Genomic DNA, 21,945 nt, shown 5'->3' with positions numbered 1-21,945 from the left:
GTATTGGGCAAGAGCAATTTGGAGAACATTAGAGAGAAAGGGAGCCAGGCCTCAGTCCTGGGCGATAAGAGGGAGAAGGAGGAAGAGTCCAGGGCAAGAGGGGCGCCTGGCTGCTGTGTCCTTTGAGCCAAGAGCACCCTGGACCCTCTGAACTGCAAAGATTAGTACGTGGCGTGGCTCTCTGTCACTGTGTGACACCTTGGTGTCCACACTGTCAGCTCTGCACGGGTGGGAGTATTATTAGGTGCTTTTCTGTTATATCTTCCTTCTCTCCTCCCTTCCCAATGTAGCGCTAACTGCAATTCTAAGGAAAAGGTAAGCATGTAATTCTGAGTGAGCTGAATTTAATGCTGATGTATTTCTGAGAGATTTGATAGTCAGAGACTGAGACTCTTTGATGTCATATTAAAACCGTTTTATGACTAAGTTGCTAACTTTCTTATTTTAGATTCAAAGGTACAATTGAGGAACTCAGTAACCAGATTTTATCTGCACGGAATTGGTTGCAACAGGAACAAGAACGGATGGAAAAAGAACTTTTACAGAAAATTGATCAGCTTTCCTTGGTTGTTAAGGAAAACAGTGTAGGTGTTGATGTTCAGCCATAAACATAGTAAAGTTATTCGGTGGGACCTGCAATGTTTGAATAACACCTCGTAACTTATCATTCATTTATTTAGCACCACATTAAGCTGTTACAGTTGTTTCTTGCCTTAGAATCTCTTTCCATGGTTCATATTGATTCTTTGTGTTTGTTATAAAGAGACAGAGCACTTTGACTTGTTTTGGTTAACAAAGACTAAGTAGAAATTTTCAGTACTTTCAGCTAAGATGAAGCGAAATCAAGACCTTAATGAACCAAATTGTCCAGCTGCATTTACAATTACATACTTCATCTTAGTTTGTTTTAATTCCGTGATCTGGTAGAAACAGCGTTGACTAGATTTCTCCCTCCAGGCCCCTCCATCAAACTATAAACCCAGTATGAGGTGTCACAGTGCAAGATCTAAACAGAATCCAGTTTTCTTTTCCATGTTCCTTCTCATTTTACCCCACTCTCCTGCAGAACTAAGGTTTGCAGAACTACTCAAAAATCATATCAAGAAAGCCTTGCATATATAGTATTCAATATCAGTACTTGGCAAGCAGTTGTTTTTTGGTTTGGTTATCTAGCCTGACCATCTCCCTCTCCCTTCTCTTTTCTTTCACTGCTTCCTCCCCTTGGACTTTGATGGAGCATAAGTGACTGGTGTAGATTGCATCTCTGGCTCTGCTCTCTCTTGATGCTGAGCTGTTGAATTGCAGACTGTGCACTGAACACATCAAGAGAGTTTTGTTATGCTGTAGCCCACTTACAGCTGATGTTTGTAGTCTTGGCCTCTAAAGCTTGCCTGCAGACCCAGATTCTCATAAGAACCAAGCATAGTGGAGAGGAAAGGAAAGAAAATATTCTGTTTCAAATATTTCTTTACATGTCTCCATATTTTTATCAGATCTCCTGATTTATTTAGATTCATAATAATACATTTGTAGGCTTCTAGGTCTTTGGAGCACTATTTTTACATCTAGGGATGCTTAATAACTAAACTCCAGGATAATGGTGACTTTAATATGATAGAAGCTTATCTGTCTTTCACATAAAAGAAGTCTGGATGTAGGGATCACAGGGCTAATGTGGTAGCTTGTCAGTCCTCAGTGACCCATGATCTTTCTGGTTTAACTCTCTGCCAGTCCTAGAGAGTGACCCTTGTACTCATAGTTCAAGATGGCTACTAGAGCTCCAGCCATTACGTCTTAATTCCAAGAACAGAAGAAAGAAAGAAGAGGCAAGGATACGCCTCAGCTATTTTTTAACTTTTCCTGGAAGTTGCCACATATGTTTGTACTTCTATCTCATTAGCCAGAACTTAATCATATGGCCACAGCAAACTCAGGAGACAATAGAAAAGGTAGTCTTTACTCTGGGTGACCTTATAGCCAGCTGAAAATCAGGGATCTGTTATGGAAGAAGGGGAGAATGGATACTGGGGCGAGCAACAAGCAACCTTTGCAATTCTGTTCCCTGCAGATTGTTCTTAAATGGTATTATGACTGATGCGAATGCATCAGACTCTTTGGAGTAATCAAGTGCCATTCTTATCATGGATCTCAGGGAGCCAGTGAAAGAGACGTGGAGAAGAAGCTCAGCCAGATGTCAGCCAGACTGGACAAAATAGAAGAGAGTCAAAAGAAGAATATGGAGGTACAGAGGACAAAACAAGAAGAGGAGAAGATGCATGGGCGAATCAGCAAGCTTGAGTTACAGATGACCGAGGACATGAAGGAAATGAAAGCAGAAGTTGATGCGGGTAGGCCAAAAAGAAAACAGTTCTCTGGGTCATTTTCTATTTGATCTAAAAGCCAATGAATTAGTATTACCCTACAACTACCACAAACCTGGCTGATGAAGTATCCTTAGGTGATTTTCTAAGTAGCTGTGGTATATTGAACGAAAATGTTGCTTCATTGCCAGGGACATGAAGATAGACCTCGAGAGACAGGCAAACAAACCTAAAACCGCTTAGCTTGCAACTGATGTACATTTTCTTTAGTGCCATCTGCAGATTTTTTTCTGATCAAAGCCAAGGTCAATATGCCTCAGAAATAAGCATATATCTTTTATTTTTAGGCTTAAATACTTTCTTTATTCTATATTTACTAAATTTGTCTCCAATGCTTATTTGATCCATTATATAATCTAGCAACAAAGAACTAGAGAATATATAGGGAATAAGACAAAGTGAAATCTTAACAAAATTAAAGAGAATTAAGATTAAATACTATTCAAACTAAAATGCATTGTTTTCTTCTCTGTTAAAAGCATTTTATATGTATATATATTTAAAGCATATATCTTTGAGGGGCCTTTGAAGGCTTATTTTATACTGTTGGCAGTATCCCACCATGGCAATGAATGATTTTCCTCTGCTCAAAAGTCCACAGGGCCCATTCCTCCACACTTGTTTAGAAGACAGTGTTAAGAGATGATTTTAAGTTCTGAAGTGCTGCCAGATAAAGGAAGGATTAGATTTATCCTCTGAACTCAGGAATACAGAACTGGGACCAATAACTCGAAGTTACCTGAAGACAGATTTTAACTCAGTATGAAGCAGAAGTATCTACAGTTAATGGTCCTAGAAAGATACGGGTGCTTTGTGAGCCTGAGAGCTCTTTACTGAAAGTATTTAAGTGAAGACTTGTTGACCATGGTCAGGAAAGAGAAGACAGTCGGGTAGTGTGGGAAGGGGGACTAAATTATCTCCTGGTTCCTTCCAGTTTTCTGGTTCTGTGAATTTTCTTCATGGAATTGTTCTATTTTGGCCACATGGAAATAAAAGTAGTTAGTTATCCCAAGAATAATTTTGTTGTAACCACCACAAGGTTACTATTTTATTTAAGGAGAAGCTGCCATTAAATTTATGAATCTTAGAACTTGTGAAGATAAAAATGAATTTTCTTTCTTGGTCTTTTGGGCCAGTAGAATATGGTATTTGAATATTTTATTGATGGTTAACTTTGCATCATTTGCTGAGTGGATTTATTATCAGCTATACAACATATCACTGAGGTTGTGAATAGTTAGTACCTAATAAGAAATGCATATGAGCCTTTTAAAAATTAAAAATATTTACTTTCTCTTGTTACAAAAACAAATTTCTTAGTGGAAGATCATAAAGCACAAAAAACAAAACAAAACAAAACAAAAACCTCCTATTACCCAGAGGTCTTTTTTATGTATATTATCTTTCTATACATACAGGATATATATATGCTTTTTCAAATACAGGCTCATGCAATACATGCTGATTTGTAACCCACTCTTTTATTTAGTAATATGTTGTATCTTTTCATTCAGTAAGGACATTATTTTTTTAAAAATTCACTCATTTATTATTATTATTATCAATATTATTATTATTATTATTTTGGCTGCACCACGTGGCTTGCGGGATCTTTAGTTCCCTGACCAGGATTGAACCCAGGCCCTTGGCAGTGAAAGTACCGAGTCCTAACCACTGGACCACCAGGGAATTCCCAACACAATTATTTTTAATAAGTAGTTTTTATACTTCTTTTTCATGAATTGTTACATAAAGAAAATTTTCTGAGAGAAAATTCTAAATATGCTAATGAAGACAAGATGTTTTTGACTCTTATTTTAAAAACCAATAGGGGACTTCCTTGGTGGCGCAGTGGTTAAGAATCTGCCTGCCAATGCAGGGGACACGGGTTTGACCCCTGGTCCGGGAAGATCCCACATGCTGCGGAGCAACTAAGCCCGTGCGCCACAACTACTGAGCCTGCGCTCTAGAGCCCGTGAGCCACAACTACTGAGCCCGTGAGCCACAACAACGGAAGCCCGCGTGCCTAGAGCCCATGCTCTGCAACAAGAGAAGCCACTGCAATGAGAAGCCTGTGCACCGCAACGAACAGTAGCCCCTGCTCACCGCAACTAGAGAAAGCCCGTGTGCAGCAACGAAGACCCAATGCAGCCAAAAATAAATAAATTAATTAATTTAAAAAAACCCAATAGGAATATAGAATAATACAAAATTACCTTTTGATTGGGAATTTTTTCTATTTTTAGCTTTTTATTTTGAAATAATTTCAAATTTAGAAAAACCGTTAAGACTAGTCCGAAAACTATACATCTTTCACTTAGATTCACCAATTGTTAACACTTTTGAAATTTGCTTAATTTGTGAGCGTGTGTATGAATATAATTTTTTACCCTAAATCTTTTGGGAGTAAGTTGCAGAAGCCAGAATACCTTTTTACCCCTATATTATTTCAATGTATATACCTTAAGAACAAGGACATTCTCTTAAGTAACTATGGTACAATGTAGTATTGATGAAACATTTTTCAATACTCAATTTTCAAGTTTCACCATTGTTTCCTTTACAGCAAACCTTCCCCAGTCCAGGTTCTAATCCAGAATCACATATCATATTTAGTTATCATGTTTCTTTATTTAGTCTCCTTTAATCTAGATCAGTTCCACAGTAATGTTATCATCATTAAAGAACACAGGCCAGCATTTTGTGGAGTGTCCCACAGTTTGGGTCTGTTTGCTTCCTTTTAATTAGATTCAGGGTGTGCATTTTGAACAGAAATGCCACAGAAGTGATGTGTCCTTCCCAGGGTTTTCTTATCGAGGATACATGATGTTGGTTCCTCCCAGTGTTGGTGAAGTTAGCTTTGATCTCTTGGTTAAAGTGGTGTCTGTCAGATTTCTCCACTGTAATATTTCCTTTTTCCCTTTGTATCTGTAGGGAGATACTCTGAAACTAGGTAGCTATCCTGTTTCCCATCAAACTTTTTATTCCAGTAGTTTTAGTATCTATTGATATCTTTTGCCCAGATCAATTATTACTCTCTGCTGTAGATTTGATACAGGCTTGTTTTTTAATATTAACTCCTATGAAATTTACCTCTTCTTAAAGGGTTTACAGCCATCTATGAAAGCATAGGATCCCTCAGGCAAGTTCTCGAAGCCAAGATGAAGCTGGACAAGGACCAGCTACAGAAGCAAATCCAACAGATGCAGAAGCCGGACGCTCCAAAGTGAAGGGACTTGGGACATGGACCTCAAAGGTGGTTTTGCCAGTGGGGCCGGGAACTGGATACCTCTGTAGCCAGGCTGTACCTGCATTCAGGATTGTTCTATTCATAGCGTGCATGTGCCGAGAAATGTGTTTTCATGGTTCTAGATGTTTACCTGGAGTCTTGAAAACACTCTCTTTAAAAGTATTACATACAGTTTTTACCACTTTATTCCACTTCTCTAAATTCAATGGAATATCCTCCCCTCCCTGGATTTTGAAAGGCTTTTATCCCTTTCGTTTTATGAATGAGAAAAGACTTAACAATTTTCCTTCGATGCTTGATGCTCTAGCCAAGACTTTACTCTTGAAAAATGTCGTGGTGATTTTTTTAAATTAAGAAGATAATGAATTATCACAGGAACGTGTTGCTCCTCACCCTAAATTAAGAGAACGTCCTGATAGATTAGAATTCAACCTTTGAGTCCATATTTGGATTTTATTATTGTTGTCTGTGCATTTCTTATATTGGTATCTTCTTGTAAATCTTCTGTCTTTTGTAGGGGGAGGGGATTTAACATTTGGAAAAAATCCTACCATTTATGCAGTGAAAAGAATTTAAAAATTGATAACTGCCATATAGATTACAAATTAAAACGGAAACTTAAGACAATTATCTAGATAATGCAAGGCACAATTATCTACATCAACCACATAGTTATACCAGGTTTTAATATTGAAAACTTTTTTCAATTATCCACCACCTGTATAGTGATAGCCATATATTCAATAATGGAATGGTGGTTAATAACCTGTTTATTACACAATTAATTGTTCATTAATCATAATGGGATGTGAAAATTTTTCAGGCTCTTTGATCTCCTCTCTCAATTTTTCCAAAATTGGCACAGAGTGCTAAGGTTTATATACACTTATTGTAACTATATTCTTGTGCCTTGGTTTTATCACGTCAGTGCACTGTACCCTATAAAAGTTTTGCGGACAAAATAGAAGGCACGATAATACATCAGAATTATGATGTAAAAATGGGATCCTATGTATTTTTTAAATGCTCTAAAAATTTTATCACTGTTAAGATGTTAATCATTCACTATCAGTAATGGAATAGAAATTCATACTTTTGTATGGCCAGAGAATCAAATTGATATTGCATTTATAACAATGTTAAGAAACGTTCATTTTGAGCAACTTCGTAGATGATGGGTGTTTTATTTTCAATCGCTATATTTGATTAGTCATTGAAAATTGGCGCCAGTGCTATTTGTTCACCTATGTCTGTAAAAGCTAATAGTGAGACACATGCCATTCTAAACTATGAGGGTGCCCAGGAAAAGGAAAACAGGGATACTCTGAAAAATTTTAAAACTTTTTTTTTTGTTTGCCTAGGACTCAGGAAAATTAAAGCATTTTCTATTTTAGAATAAATCATAAATGAAATCTCTAACTGGGTATTACTGTTTACCCATATAAATTATGCTGCTGAAGCACATAATAGTTTACCCTCAATGGCTTGACAAAATTTTTTCTTAATTTGGACCTGAGAAGTCATATAAGGAATATGTCATCCAACATATATTTCCTTATTTTGCCACAAATCTTTGCATCTCTATATAGAAAGACTATGTCCACTTAATGAAAAAACAAAAAGGTTAATGCTCTTTTGCAATCAGAAAGTGAGTTTCTTTTTGTGACAGAGTAGCCGTGTTTAGTACAGTTCTCCTGGTCTCAGCACAAACCACAGCACCGAGAGCCACGGTCCCTCCAGCGTCTCTCTCCTCTGCGGGCCCCGAGGAGGAAGAATCAGCACGTGTCACACGTGGGAAGAGGGGGACAGAGGACACCAGCTGGACTCAGGTCAGGGGGTGACGTGAGTGGGTGATACTTCTGATGCTGCCACCACCACGTCACGAGCTCTGGCAGGGGTTCTCCACCCTGGCTGCAAGTTGGAATCACCTGGGCAGTTCAAAAGCTACCAACGCCCAGACTGCCCCCCCCAGACCAACTAAGTCAGAACCTCTGGGAGGGGATGCAGGCGGCCACACATGTCAGAGGCCCCTGGGTGACTGACGTGTTGTGAACCCCGAGCTCCAACGTCCTCTTATCACCAAAGTTTAAATGAGAATCAGCTTCCCTGTAGTTTCCTTTATCAGAAATTTGCAATAAAAAGAATAAAACTTCCAAATCAGTGTGGCGTATGATTTTTAAACTTTTAGACTTTTAGTCTTTTAGGGTGAGGTGAAATTTAATTAGGTAAAATACCATAGGAAATCTCCTCTTACTTTTCAGGGGAAACCTTTTGGTGGTTGAAATAAAGTGCTCTGAGTCCTGGCAGACCTGCTGGTAAGTGGAAAGTCATGGGAAGCTGCTCCATCCTTGGGTCTCAAGCTACGGGTGTCTTCTCGGCTCTGGAATAAACGCAGCTGGCAGTTCCTAGCGTGTGCTGTGTGCCCACGCTACGACCTTGGTGGATGTTCACTCATTTCATTATAACAACAACGAGTTGAGTTAAATACTGTTTGTTTCCCCATTTTACAGATGAGAAAACTGAGTCATGTAAAGGTGAAGCAGCTTGCCCCAAATCCTGCAGCAGGTAAGTGGGAGGCATGATCAAACCTGGCAGCTTACTTCCACAGTCTGGGCACCTACCCTACCCTACCCTACCTCTAAAGATGCAGCCTGGCCTAACTTTTTTTTTTTGGCCACGCCATGCTGCATGCGGGATCTTAGTTCCCCGACCAGGGATCAAACCCGAGTCCCCTGCCTTGGGAGCACAGAGTCCTAACCACTAGACCACCAGGGAAGTCCCACATAACTCGGACTTGCCAGGCCACTGACTCCAGCCCCATCTCTGCATGACCTTACAGTTCTGCCATCTGAGTCGCTGTGCATTTTAACGCCCTGATTCCAAATACCAAAGAGAGGCAATCTTATTAGCTCTGCTTGGGCCAGATGTCTTCCTCTGGTTGTATCAGTGAAGGTGAGGTAGTTGATGCCTCGGGACTGTAGAATCATAGGCATTTCGTCCCCTGTCCTTGGCTGTCCTAGGTAGTAGACTGTGGCTCTGTGCATTGGGAGATGGGTTGTGTTGGGTGAGTACAGAGCAGAATAGAAAGACAGCCCCCTCTGAATCGTGGTCATCCCACTAGGCTTTCAGCCTGAAAAAAAATAAATCACAAACCACTCAGGACACCCTGGAAACTTAATGGTAACTATGTGGAGTTTTTCGGTCACTGCTGTGTGACCTTGGGTAGTTCTTAACCTCTCTGAGTCTCATTTTTCTTATCTGCAGAATAGAGATTAAAATAATTTCAAAGAGGGAGCTGGTTTATCATTTTCCAAATACTGGAGTAATTTATGCAATACGTATTAGGTATCAGATGGTGAAAAATGGGGCCTGGGGAGGGGAGAAAATATATGGGGGTCCATGTTTCGGTCCAAAGTGTCCCATTGTCTGCGGGGACTGTGTATGGGCAGTGATTAACCTCCGAAGAAAGTGATAGCCCAGCCTGAGACAGAGAAGAGCAGTAGAGCCCGTATGAAGAAATAAGCAGATGGGACCAGCATGGGGATAATCCCTGAATGAGGGGAAGGGCTGGGGAGATCCTCAAGCTAGTTGGTCTTATCTGTGGAGCGGGTGTGGCTTCCCCAGGAGCACTGCGAGGGTTGTGATGGGTGGGATCAGAGCAGGGGAAGGACAGACTCCACATCAGGAGGGGTAAAGATAGATACGGAGGCTGAGGATGCAGAGCCCGGAGCTCAAGTTGGGAATTGAGATGCAGAACCATGGGGGCTGAACCCAAATGGCTGGCTGGCATTTGAGGCTTTTTTGTATACAGACTGGAAGACTCAGTGTGTAGCTGGGCTGGATGACAAAAGGTGTGCATCAGGAGCAGACAGTCGTCAGCGCTGTGCTAAGGAAAAACTGCCAGGTGAATTCAGTATCCCTTCGAATAGCCGCAGTACTGTAGAATTACACGTAGGATAATGTGCAGAAGATTGTGTTTCTCATGCTGAGTTTTGGGTCCAGTTAATGTCAAAAACTTTTTTTGTCATCCGTATAAATCCAGAGTTAAAGGACTTCTCTAGGTATCCTTTTATATAGATACCTGCACTGCAGATCCACCTATTAGAGTCAGAATGCTGGCTGTGGTAGGCAGTATGGAACATGTCTCCCAATGATCCCTACCTGCTGGTGTTCACCCCTTGTGCGATCCCCTCCCCTGGAGTATGGCCTGGACTTGTTAACGCACTTCTCATGAATAGAATATGGCAGACGTGGTGGCCTGTCACTCCTGAGATTAGGTTATAAAAGGATTCCCCCCCTCCCCCCTGTCTCATCACTTGTGCTGTGGAGGCAAGCTGTCCTGTTGTACGTAGCCTCGTGGACAGGGCCGTGTGTTGTAGCCAAGAACTGAGGCCTTCAGTCCAATAGCCTGAAATGAACTGACACTTTCCAGCCATCATGTGAGTGAACTGAAGTGAATCCCCTCACCCCAAAGAAATGAAAGCAGGAACTTGGACAGTTGTATACCTGTGTTCATAGCAGCATTATTCACAACAGTCAAAAGGTGGAAGCAGCCCAAGTGTCCACTGATGGTTGAATAGATACGCAAAACGTTGCGTATGCATACAGTGGAATACTATTCAGCCATAAAAAGGAAGGCACTTCTGGCACATGCTACTACATGGACATTATGCTAAGTGCAATAAACCAGTCACAAAAGGACAAATATTCTATGATCCCACTTGTACGAGGTACGTAGAGAAGTCAAATTCATAGGGACAGAGAGTAGCATGATAGTTGCCAGGGGCTGAGGGGTGCGGTGGGGAAGAGGGAGTTAATATCTAATCCATACGGAGTTTCAAGTGGGGAAGGTGTAAAAGTTCTGGAGATGGATGGTGGTGACAGTTGCACAACAATGTGAATGTACTGAATGCCACAGAACTGTACACTTAAAAGTGGTTAAAATAGTAAATTTTACATATAGCTTACCACAATAATAATTTAGAAAAAAAGAACCAAAGAAGTGGAATTAATTAGGAGTGGGTTATTTTCATTGATTAAAGTTAAGGTGGAAAAGCGGGGTTGTCCTAGATGCGAAGAAAATAATGCAAGTACTATAAACAGCTGGGAGGGACGTGGCAATTAGAGTTATTTGCAGGCCTCAGGCGTTGGTATAAGACATGTTAGTGGTTTTGATAATTAGGTCTTCAGAATAAAATCCAGTGAGGAATGGTATTCCTGTCAGTGCTAGGCTTCCAATAATGAGGGCTGTTACGGTAAAAGGTAGTGCTTTAAACAGGCCTTCTATTTTTCAAATGTCTTGTTCATCATTTAGGCTGTGTGTAATAGACCGAGAGCACATAAACAATATGGTCTTAAAAAAGGCGTGTGTGCAGATGTGGAGGAATGCTAGATAAGGCTGGTTAATACCGATTGTTACCATTATAAGTCCTAGCTGGCTTGAAGGGGAAAAAGTGACAGTTTTTTTAATACCGTTTTGGGTAAGGGCTCATATTGCTGCAAATAGTGTAGTAATAGCCCCTAAGCATAATGCTGTTGTTTGGATGAATTTATTATTTTCTGTTAAAGGGTAAAAACGGATAAGCAGGAAAATACCTGCTACAACCATTGCGCTTGAGTGGAATAAAGCTGAAACGGGGGTAGGGCCCTCTGTTGCTGAGGGAAGTCATGGGTGAAGACCAAATTGGGCGGATTTTCCAGTTTCAGCTAATACGAGTCCTATTAGAGGTAGGTTTGAGTGGCCTAGGTCGAGTATGAAGATTTGTTGCAGATCTCATGCGTTTGAGTTAAATAGAAATCATGCTATTACTATAATAAATCCAATGTCTCCGATAAGGTTATATAGAATTGCTTGGAGAGCAACTGTATTTCCGTCTGTTCATCCATACCATCATCTGATAAGAAGAAAAGATATGATTCCGACCCCTTCTCATCCAATAAAAAGTTGAAAAAGGTTGTTAACAGTGACAAGAATTAATATTGTGATAAGAAAGAGGAGTAAATATTTAAAGAATCGGTTAATATTAGAATCTGAGTGTATATATCATATTGAAAATTCTATAATAAACCATCTTATAAATAATGCTACTGGTACAAATATTATTGAGAAATAGTCTGTTTTGAAGCTAAGTGATAATTTAAGGGTTTGGATGGTAATTCATCGTCAGTTTGAGATAATTATTTCTTGGCCTGTATGAATGAATATTGTTGGAATTAAGCTAGTAACAAAAGCATATGAGATAAGGGTTTTTACGTATGGTGGGTATTTGTTGCTTTTGTAAATGTTGGCGTTTCTTATTACAATTGGTATTGTTAATATAAAGAGTGTGACTAACGTGAAAGAGGAGAATAAGTTCATTACTTTTATTTGGAGTTGCACCCACCCGAGTCAAGACGTCAGCTGAGACTGCAGCCCTGGCAGTTTCACTACAATCTCATGAGAGACAGTGAGCCAGAAATACCCAGCTAAGCAACATCCACATTTTTGACCCACAGAAACTGTGAGGTAATAAAATACGTGTTGTTTGAAGTCACTACATTTGGGGGGTAATTTGTTATATACAGTAATTAACACACCAGCACTGGGGAATCTTGACAGAATTTTTTTGTGGAAATGCCTGATGTTATGTTACAAATTACATCGTCCACATATATGATCCTATTTAATACACTTTCTGAGCAGGAAATGACCTTAAAAACATATCGAATGACGTATATACCTTATCACGTTTAATCTCTGTAATTACCCTATTTGGTGTGTACTGTTATTTCCATTTTGTGAGGGAGCAGATTATGGAAGGTCATACGGCTAATTAGTGGAGGATCAGGGATGTGAATCCATATCTATCCTTCTCTAAAGCCCAGGCCGGCATTTTGCTCCAAGATAAGCCAACAACAAGGCATAACGTGATTGGTTTAATAATCCCAAAGCTGCTTGGAATCAGAATCCTCTCTGGATCAGTGGTCTCAGCGTGTTCCCAGACCAGCAACATTGGCATCACCTGGGAAGTTGTTAGAAAGATAAAGTCTCGGGCCCCACCCCAGACCTACTGGATCAGAAACTCTGAGATGGGCTCAGCAACCTACTTTAAACAAGTCCTGCAGATGATTCCAATGCAAGTGGAATTTGAGAATCGCTGAGCTAGAGCTGCACTATAATACAATAGCCGTTAGTCTCATCGGCCATTTAAATTTAAATATAAATTAATCCAAATTAAATAAATTTTAAAATTCAGTTGCTCAGTTACACTAGCCATATTTCACATGCTCAATAGCCACATGTGGTTAGTGGCTACGGTATTGTCCTGTGCAGATGTAGAACATTTCTTTTGTCACAGAAAGTTCTGTTAGACAGCTCTGATCTCCAGCAATAATTTCCTCACCTTTTCAACTGACAGCTCTGTCCACAACTCTGTACCTTCGTCGGTCAACCTAGAATGAGCTTTGGACCCGGAACTTTCCTCCAGCCTCATCCCTACAATGTTATGTCACTTGTCCCTAAAAGAGATGCTTTCCCAGGTCCTTATAAGGTTTTGTCTCATCTGCCAGTCCTGATCAGTAGGTATTGCTGCCTGGCCTGAGTTGAGAAGGACCCAAAGGCTGGTGCCAGACCCAAGGGGAGGAGCCAAGGTGTGTGAACCAAGGGCTGGGGCCAGCTGCAGATTCTCACCAGGACATCCCAGGCGTGGAGGATGCCCAGCGAGGAGGGGTTGCCAGCCAGGGGACTTGAGTGATTCTTTTTTTTTTTTTTTTACCATCTTTATTGGAGTATAATTGCTTAACAATGGTGTGTTAGTTTCTGCTGTATAACAAAGTGAATCAGCTATACATATACATACATCCCCATATCCCCTCCCTCTTGCGTCTCCCTCCCTCCCTCCCTATCCCACCCCTCGAGGTGGTCACAAAGCACCGAGCTGATCTCCCTGTGCTATGCGGCTGCTTCCCACTAGCTATCTATTTTACATTTGGTAGTGTATATATGACTTGAGTAATTCTGATGCCCCCTAGGGAGACGGATCCAGCAGGCCTGGATTAGGGTGAGCCAAAGTGGAAAACATAAAGGGACACCAAATACTCTGTAATTAAGATAAATAGTATGTCAATACAATACTTTTTTTTTTTATGCAATACTTTTTAAAAATCAAAATTAATGCCAAAAAATGCACAATGAACAAAATACCAAACCTCCACAAACCATGCTGTGGGGAGCTCTTTTGGAACTGAGGCAAAAATAAAAATGTGTGCCCTCTATACATGTTTTATGTAATTTTATTTAAATTTTTGACATTTGTGCATCATGAGTTGTTTTTTTGTTGTTAATTTAGATTTTTAGAAATATTGCACAAAAATACTATTTATTTTGACGGCTGAGGGTTTTGGCTGCTCTTCTCTTTATATTTAGCATTTGAGATGAGAGCTCACTCACTTCATCCTAATCCCGGCCCTGCCCAGATATCTAGAAATTTGGAGTTAAATCCAGTTCTCAATTATTGTTATTAGCTTATCTCAGGCATGTCTGATTGCTTTAGGTGGTTTCTGGTCTGTTTTTATTCCTAATTGTCATGCTTTGTTTAATTTTCAAACTTGTGACCCAGTTTTTCTTGGTGGTAGGTTGGGACACAAAGAAAACAAAGCTCTGACCTTTCTGAGACTCAGAGGAGGATGGCAGGGGAGCGGGATGGAGAGGAGTGAAAATGCTTGCACGGTCTCGTCACTTGCTGTCATCATAGGGAGAGCTCTGCCGCGCCACTTGGCCAGCCCTTGGGATTCACTGTCCTTTGCTGCCCCTATGTGGAGGGAATAGAAACTTCTAGGGAATCTTTTTCAAAAACTTGTGGTACAGTTGATTTACAATATTATAGTAGTTTCAGGTGTACAATATAGTAATTCACAATTTTTAAAGATTATACTCCATTTATAGTTATAAAATATTGGCTATATTCCCTGTGCTGTACAATGTATCCTTGTAGTTTATTTATTTTATACATAATAGTTTGTACTTCTTAATCCCCCACCCGTATCCTGCCCCCCTCTCCCCCGCCCCATAACCACTAGTTTGTTCTCTATATCTGTGTGTCTGTTTCTGCTTTGTTATATTCACTAATTTGTTTTATTTTTTAGATTCCATATATAGGGAATATGTTTCAATAGGAAGAACCCAGAACCAAGGAATGCCTCTGTGGAAGAGCCCTTGGAGATCCTTGAACTCAACTCTCATTTTCTAGAACAGGAAACCAGAGAAATTAAAAGTGGGCTTTGCAGGTGAGGACGCGTGACCGTATGGTAGACAAGCTGTAACCATAATAGTGACTCAGCACCAACTCTGCACTGGCTGGGATGTGGCAATGAACAAAACAGACCAAAATGTCTGCCTTTATAATTTTTGGCTGCGTTGGGTCTTTGTTGCTGAGCGCGGGTTTTCCCTAGTAGGGGCGAGCGGGGGCTACTCTTTGTTGCGGTGCGCAGGTGTCTCATTGCGGTGGCTTCTCTTGTTGCGGAGCAGGGGCTCTAGATGCGCGAGCTTCAGTAGTTGTGGCACGTGGGCTCAGTAGCTGTGGCTCGTGGGCTCTAGAGCACAGGCTCAGTAGTTGTGGCGCACGGGCTTTGTTGCTCCCCGGCATGTGGGATCTTCCTGGACCAGGGCTCGAACCTGTGTTCCCTGCATTGTCAGGCGGATTCTCATCCACTGTGCCACCAGGGAAGCCCCTGGCTGCCTTTATAGAGTTTCAAGTCTAGTGTGAGGTGGGAGTAGGGAGAGAAAATCAACAGGCAAGTGAATCCCAAGCCTGTCAGTTGATGGTAAGTGCTTTGGAAGAAAATAAAGCAGGGGCTGGGGGTAGGGGGTTCCAGGAAGGGAGGTGCCAGTCGCAGGAGGATGGCCAGGGAAGGCCTTGCTGAGATGCAAAGGCCTGATGGAGATGAAGGAGGAACCAGGCAGCTACCTGGGGGAAGAATTTACCTACATCTTCTTATTTTTATAAAATAACCCTATTTACAATTCAGACATTCCATATCCATCTAGCTGCTAATATGTTGTCCTTCTGGCTAAACAGCAGCTTTTTTCCCCCTGCTTTTATGATCTCTGGATGCCTCATGGTCCCCTATTTGGCTTCTCAGTTTCCATACCCTGGAGGACCAGCTCTCTGTAGTAAATTCCCTGTGTGAAATACCTAGGGAGGTTTCTGTCTTTCTGAATGGACCCTGGCTAACATAATGAGTAAATTGCACCTGGGATTATCACTTGCTCTGCCCCATCACACACATGCTTTTCCTCCAGTGCCATGTAGATCTTTGTGATGGAAGAAATGTTCACGTATTGAGGTATGGGGAAGTCATCCTGGCTTATACATGATCTGGCTTGAATTCATGTTAATGAGAATGGCCTGTCTTATGGCCTGTTTATCATGCATTGTACATCTGCTTTAACCATTAAGAGAAGAATGCATTATCCAAAAGTAAAGTATGTCCACTGTGAAGATAGGGATAAATGCCTCTCCCCACCCCCTCATAGTCCCCAGCTAGTACTCTTTCGAAGATAAGCTTCCCTTCCCAGATACCGAGGTCATGCTGACTCGCTATGTATGTGCTAATCTGCCTCATTTGAAACCTTGATGGAATGTACCTCTGTCATATTTGATATTCTTTGATTCTGACAAGATACAAAACTGTGCTGAAAACCACGTTTCTCCAGAGGGCTTTCTTTCTTGGAAAGAAAGCTGCGCTCCCGGGCTATAAGCCTCCGTTTGGCTGAACACAGCTCTCTTCTGTTCCTATTATAGATTGTTGATTGATTATTTGCATCGACATTTGGAACTTCCAGGTTTGTGCTTGCTGATAAGCCAACAGCACCTCTGTTAGCTAAGGTTTTTTGAGTGTGCCCCACATTGTGCTAGGCACTGATCTCTGTATCTGCCAAGAAGTCTGGACAGAGCAGCCCCTTTATCCCTGCCCCAGGCCCCTGCTGGTCTATCAGCAGCTCCCAGACCCTCAGCCGTGCACTCTAGAATCTGGCCAGGAACTCATATGTCCAACAGCTGCTGTGCTGCTGCCGAAATCAGGATGGACAGGGCCACACACTGAGTTTCTAAAGTAAGACCTCAGCTTGTCCACTCTCTGCGCAGTATTCTCAGCATCCTCAAACCCATCTGGATGTTTGGACCAGTTTTCCACCTCTGGCTTTCACCCCAAGAGGGAGAAAAGGGAGGGCATGTTTGTCAGCTGTCCTCTCTCCTCCTCGTACCCCACTGGATGAAAGAGAAGGCTGGGTGTCCTATTTCTGCTTCCTGTCTGGACCGGCCTCCCACTCTGCCTTGTCCTCCTCATTCCAAGCCCCTGATGGTAGAAGGGGGTTCCTTCTGCACCATGGAGGCAGTTTTGGTTGATGACCACGTCCATAGCTGTTGCTCCTACTAGGAAAAGAAATTTAGAAGGTTCTTTCTCTTGTGTCAAAGCCTGGCTTTTTGAGATTAGGTGTTGAAGAGAGCTATTCTGGGTTTCAAAACTGAACGTGGACTACTTTCTCTTGGCATTCCTGCTGTCACCATCCCAGTTCCCTCTTCAGCAAACAGATACTTCCATAGAATAGGGGACAGGTGGAAGGCAAGGTATGCAAATGATGCAATTAGTCAATTAGTTTATTTCAAAATATTATCCCATTACATATACCTGAATATCCTCCTCCTAGACTGTGATCTACTTAAAGGCATGGTCACGTTTCCCCAAATATCTCAAAATGTCTAAGAGAAGTCAGATGCTAACCATGAAAAGATGTATGGATTAACTACCGTTTCAGGTTTCCTTATGTTGTCTCCCATTATCACAGCTCCTTGTAGGGCAGCTTCCTGCCGCAGACTAGTTAGAAACTCCAACGAATAGTTCCAGGTGGGCTAAGGTCTTTGATGAGTGAAAAGTAAAATGAATTAACTGTTTAATTAATGCATGTTTAAAAAGCTAATCTTTCTAAAGGGTCTGTGTTTGGGGTAAAATTCCAAAAGGAAAGTAAAAACATTGGGGACCACTGCATTAGTCATTCATTGAGCACATGCTCTATGGAAAGTGACATTTTGCACATTGTCTCATTTACCTGTTATTTCTGGACACTGTGAAAAATAAGTTTTATGGCAGACCTGTCTTAAATAGGCATTCTGAAAGCAAGATGGTAAATTTCTCTGGCTTTATACGACTCAAGAAGAAGAAATCATTTCAGCTTAACCTCATTCTGGCTCTTTTTCTAAAGTATAGAAACTGTAGAGCTATGAAGTCTATCATTAGATGGAGCAATAAGGTAGATTTTTAAGAAGCAACAAAAAAAACCCGACACCCCACCACCACCACCCCAACTTTCAAATTTCTTAAATAATGATGACCTGATACACGTATAGGACTTTGTAATTTACAAACCACTTTTGCCTGAAATACTTAGCCCTCATAACACCCCTGCGTTACTATTATTATTCTCATTCTTAGATAAAGAAACCAAAGTTACTAATTTTAATTGAACACCTACTATGTGCCAGACACTTTAAAATTGTATATCTCATTTAATGTAGACAACAACACAATGAGTAAGAAATTACCTTCTAAATCTTACGAATAGGGAAACTAAATCTCAGGGAAGTTTGGTCAAGGTCATATAACCAGCGAAGCAAGCCTGAGCACCCACATTCTTTGATACCAAGTCTAGTGCATTTCCTACTACCACCTATTAGATCCCTCAAGCTTCTGGAAAGGAATTCCTATGTCAGAGCCTTCCTTTGCCCAGATCCACTTAGGCCTGCATCTCACAGACCTGTAAAGCTGCAGAGGGGGAGAAAGGAACATGAGAAAGAGTTACCATTATAGCATCAGTGTGTAAAACTCATTAGTTTCAGCCTGAAAAAAACAAATCCCTCTTCCCTTTTCTCACTGCTCCTTCTACCTTTCTCAGGTGTTTTCATAACGCGTCCTTTTAGTAGTTTTCTACTGCCAGTTGTAGGTAGTTGTAGGTAGCTTGGCCTTGGGCCTTTGAATAAAGCCTTGTGGGTGTTCATTATTCTCAGATTGAAAATACTTGTTGGTGGTAAGAAGTGCTTTCTTTACATGGTGATTCCCCTCCCCACTACAGCCCTGAATCCCTCTTAAAATATAAATTTATTCTAATGCCTAGAAAATAGACCAGTAGCTAATAGGTAGTTAATAAGTATTGTTGAATGAATGACTATTACTGAGCACGTATTGAAATTTAAGAGTGGATGGCGTTGTTTCTGTTTGAAGCATCACCAAATAACACTAAATGTATGGAACACTCATTATCATAAACTTTACATTCAGGAGTCCTTCTGTGACTTGGCCACCTTCTCAATTATCCTAGAAATGTCGGTTTTGGTGACTGCCCACAACTCTTTAAATGAAATGGTTCTGCATACAGTCTTTTGCCCAGATGGTTTATGCCCCTGGTCACAGCTGATTGGACTAAGGTAGACACCCTATCAAAGACAGCCAATCAGAGGTGAGCTAGTGACTTCTAATATGATTTGGTGCAAAAAGCTGAGTTGGGTCTATAGTTATTTAAACTTGCATGCAATCCCTTCTGCTTGCTAGGGGATGAGGTGGTGAAGGAAGGTTGACATAAATTAGCTAATATCTGGGTTATGTGGATATTTATCCTACAGCTGCTTAGTGTACATTCTATATCTTGGAAGGGACAGGGAGAGAGACTTACAGAGATGGAGTGAGATACAGAGGCCCCTCGTCTTCTAGGAAAGTGACAAGGCTCTCTGGTGTCAAGCAGGTGACTGTGCTTCAGGCTTTGGCCCAGAGGCTTCCACAGACAAAAGCGAGGCAGCTGATACACTGGGGAAGGAGCACAAGGCAAGGAGTTGGAAGGTCTGTGTTTGCATCCTCACTACTGATTACAGGATGTGTGACCTTGGACAAAAATGTACGTTTTTAAAGAGCCCTATGAATACATGTATGTCGATTAACAATACATTAATAATAACACCTCTAGATGTCTGGGTTTCATAATTTAGTGTAGGTAAGAATCCTTAAGGCACTTATTCTAAATGTGTCTTTTTCAGGATCCACCCCACAGAAAATCTGCTTTAGTAGCTGTGGAGTTTTTTGTTTTTTGTTTTTTGTTTTTTTGTTTTTTTTTTAATCAGTCATCAATTTTATACACATCAGTGTATACATGTCAATCCCAATCGCCCAATTCAGCACACCACCATCCCCACCCCACCGTGGTTTTCCCCCCTTGGTGTCCATACGTTTGTTCTCTAAATCTGTGTCTCAACTTCTGCCCTGCAAACCAGTTCATCTGTACCATTTTTCTAGGTTCTACATACGTGCGTTAATATACGATATTTGTTTTCCTCTTTCTGACTTACTTCACTCTGTATGACAGTCTCTAGATCCATCCACGTCTCAACAAATGACTCAATTTCGTTCCTTTTTATGGCTAAGTAATATTCCATTGTATATATGTACGACATCTTCTTTATCCATTCGTCTGTCGATGGGCATTTAGGTTGCTTCCATGACCTGGCTATTGTAAATAGTGCTGCAATGAACATTGGGGTGCATGTGTCTTTTTGAATTACGGTTTTCTCAGGGTATATGCCCAGTAGTGGGATTGCTGGGTCATATGGTAGTTCTATTTTTAGTTTTTTAAGGAACCTCCATATTGTTCTCCACAGTGGCTGTATCAATTTACATTCCCAGTACCTGTGGAGTTTTATCCCCCATCCCTCAGGTGTGTCTGACTCAGTCCACAGACCACAACTTGAAAAGCCCTGCTCTGGATGAAGGAGCTAAAAGCAGGAGACAAGTCCATCTCAGTCAGTGAGCCTCTTCCTGGCTGCTGAGTTGACCATGGCCGCACTGCCTGGGTGCTGGAGAGTCTGTGTATTTAAGAGCCCCGTCACTTAAGGCACAAAGGCCAGGTGGAGATCGGGAAGGGTCTTCTCACCTTCCTGAGCATTGCATCTAGGTGGGAGAGAACGAACCTAGGAAGGAATAAGCCAACCAAACAGGAGAGGAGTTGGGTATTTCTCCAGAAGCCAGACACGGTTTTCTCTCCATGGATGTGGTGTGGAGACTTTATAGTTTGGGGGCTTAGCTGGCAAATGTGGGGGGAAAAGGGGCCCAGGTGTCTGAAGGAGCGTCTGCGGAAAGTGCAGAGGGGCAGAGAAGCAGCCCCAGGGCAGAGGGCGATGAGAGAGCCCTACAGCCTGAGCAGAGAGCTGGTTAGGGTTAGAGCTATGGAGAGAATTCACTCTCGCTCAGAGATGGCTAAAGGAGGTTCAGTGCCAACCTAAGAGATTCCCTGTGTCATTCTGCAGGGTCCTGCCATCTGTCCCAAGATGGCCAATAATTTTTTTTTTTTTTTTTTTGAGAACAAGCTATCCCATGACATTTACAATTGACCAGGCACTGAAAGAATTGCAGTATAGGAGTAGGGTCCAAATATGTGATCAGTTGAGATGATGGGCTGAATTTAACAGAATAATATGCAATAGAAAAGAAGCACATGAAAAGATGGTTAACATCATTAGTCATCGAAATGTTTATAAAATCCACAATGAAATACTTCAATCCTACTAATATGGCTAGAATAAAAATGACAGACAATAACAAGTGTTGGTGAGGCTGTGAAGAAATTTGGAACTCTTTTATACTGCTGGCGGGAATGTAAAATGGTGCAGCTGCTGTGGAAAGCAGTCTGGCAGTTCCTCAAAAGGTTAAACATAGAGTTACCACGTGACCCAGCAGTTCTACTTCTAGGTATAGATCCAAAAAGCTGTCATTAACAAAACACTCAAAGAAGAAATAAAAACTTCCATCTGAAAACGTAATAAGAATAAACGCATGGTCCTGCCTTTGGGTCCAAGAATTAAAGGGGTGAAGTGGACATCTCCTTTTGTCTGGCCAGCCTCTACCTTCTTTAGGTGACAGTCTCTGATTTCTCTGGAGAATTAGCTTCCTTCTAATGGTCCTGTTGGGAGCATAAGTTACAGGGCCCCTTACCTGCTACGCAGGGGGCAAGTGACCCTGGCTGAACCAGATCAGACTCTGGCTTGGAAATCTGAACCCTGAGCCGAGTGGCTCATGGAAGCTATTGGGACTGAATCCTTCCCAGGACACCACCTGAAAGTTTCCCACTGAGATCCCTGGGGCTGGTTCCATTCCTGTGCTTAGTTTTGGGCACGTCCTCTGATACACGTCTTTTCTGCCTAGCTTAGCCAGAATTGGTTAAACTGGAGTTGCTTGTGAAGGGAAACCTCAACAGATACATTGAATCAATGTGGCATAGCAGCTGCACATGCACAATAT

The 21,945-nt window shown here is 41.5% G+C and overlaps 1 protein-coding gene across 3 annotated transcripts in view; it reads left to right on the top strand.

Annotated features, from left to right (window-relative positions):
- FAM81A (family with sequence similarity 81 member A) overlaps positions 1-7,778 on the top strand; it is a 53,629-nt gene extending 45,851 nt beyond the window's left edge. For 2 of the 3 annotated variants that reach the window (XM_036844435.1, XM_036844433.1), the window contains exons 6-8: positions 449-584; positions 2,153-2,348; positions 5,487-6,983. In XM_036844435.1, coding sequence (XP_036700330.1) covers positions 449-584; positions 2,153-2,348; positions 5,487-5,611 — 457 coding nt within the window. In that variant the 3' untranslated portion in view covers positions 5,612-6,983. Of the gene's footprint in view, positions 1-448; positions 585-2,152; positions 2,349-5,486; positions 6,984-7,335 lie in introns of those variants that run through there. The other variant, XM_036844434.1, reaches the window with a different exon arrangement.
- Positions 7,779-21,945: the final 14,167 nt, after the last annotated feature.

The sequence above is a fragment of the Balaenoptera musculus genome, chromosome 2 (assembly GCF_009873245.2).
Source record: "Balaenoptera musculus isolate JJ_BM4_2016_0621 chromosome 2, mBalMus1.pri.v3, whole genome shotgun sequence".
In the NCBI taxonomy this organism is placed as follows: domain Eukaryota; kingdom Metazoa; phylum Chordata; class Mammalia; order Artiodactyla; family Balaenopteridae; genus Balaenoptera; species Balaenoptera musculus.
The sequence above is the reverse complement of the archived record's forward strand: the minus strand, read 5'-3'. Positions and strand labels throughout refer to the sequence as shown.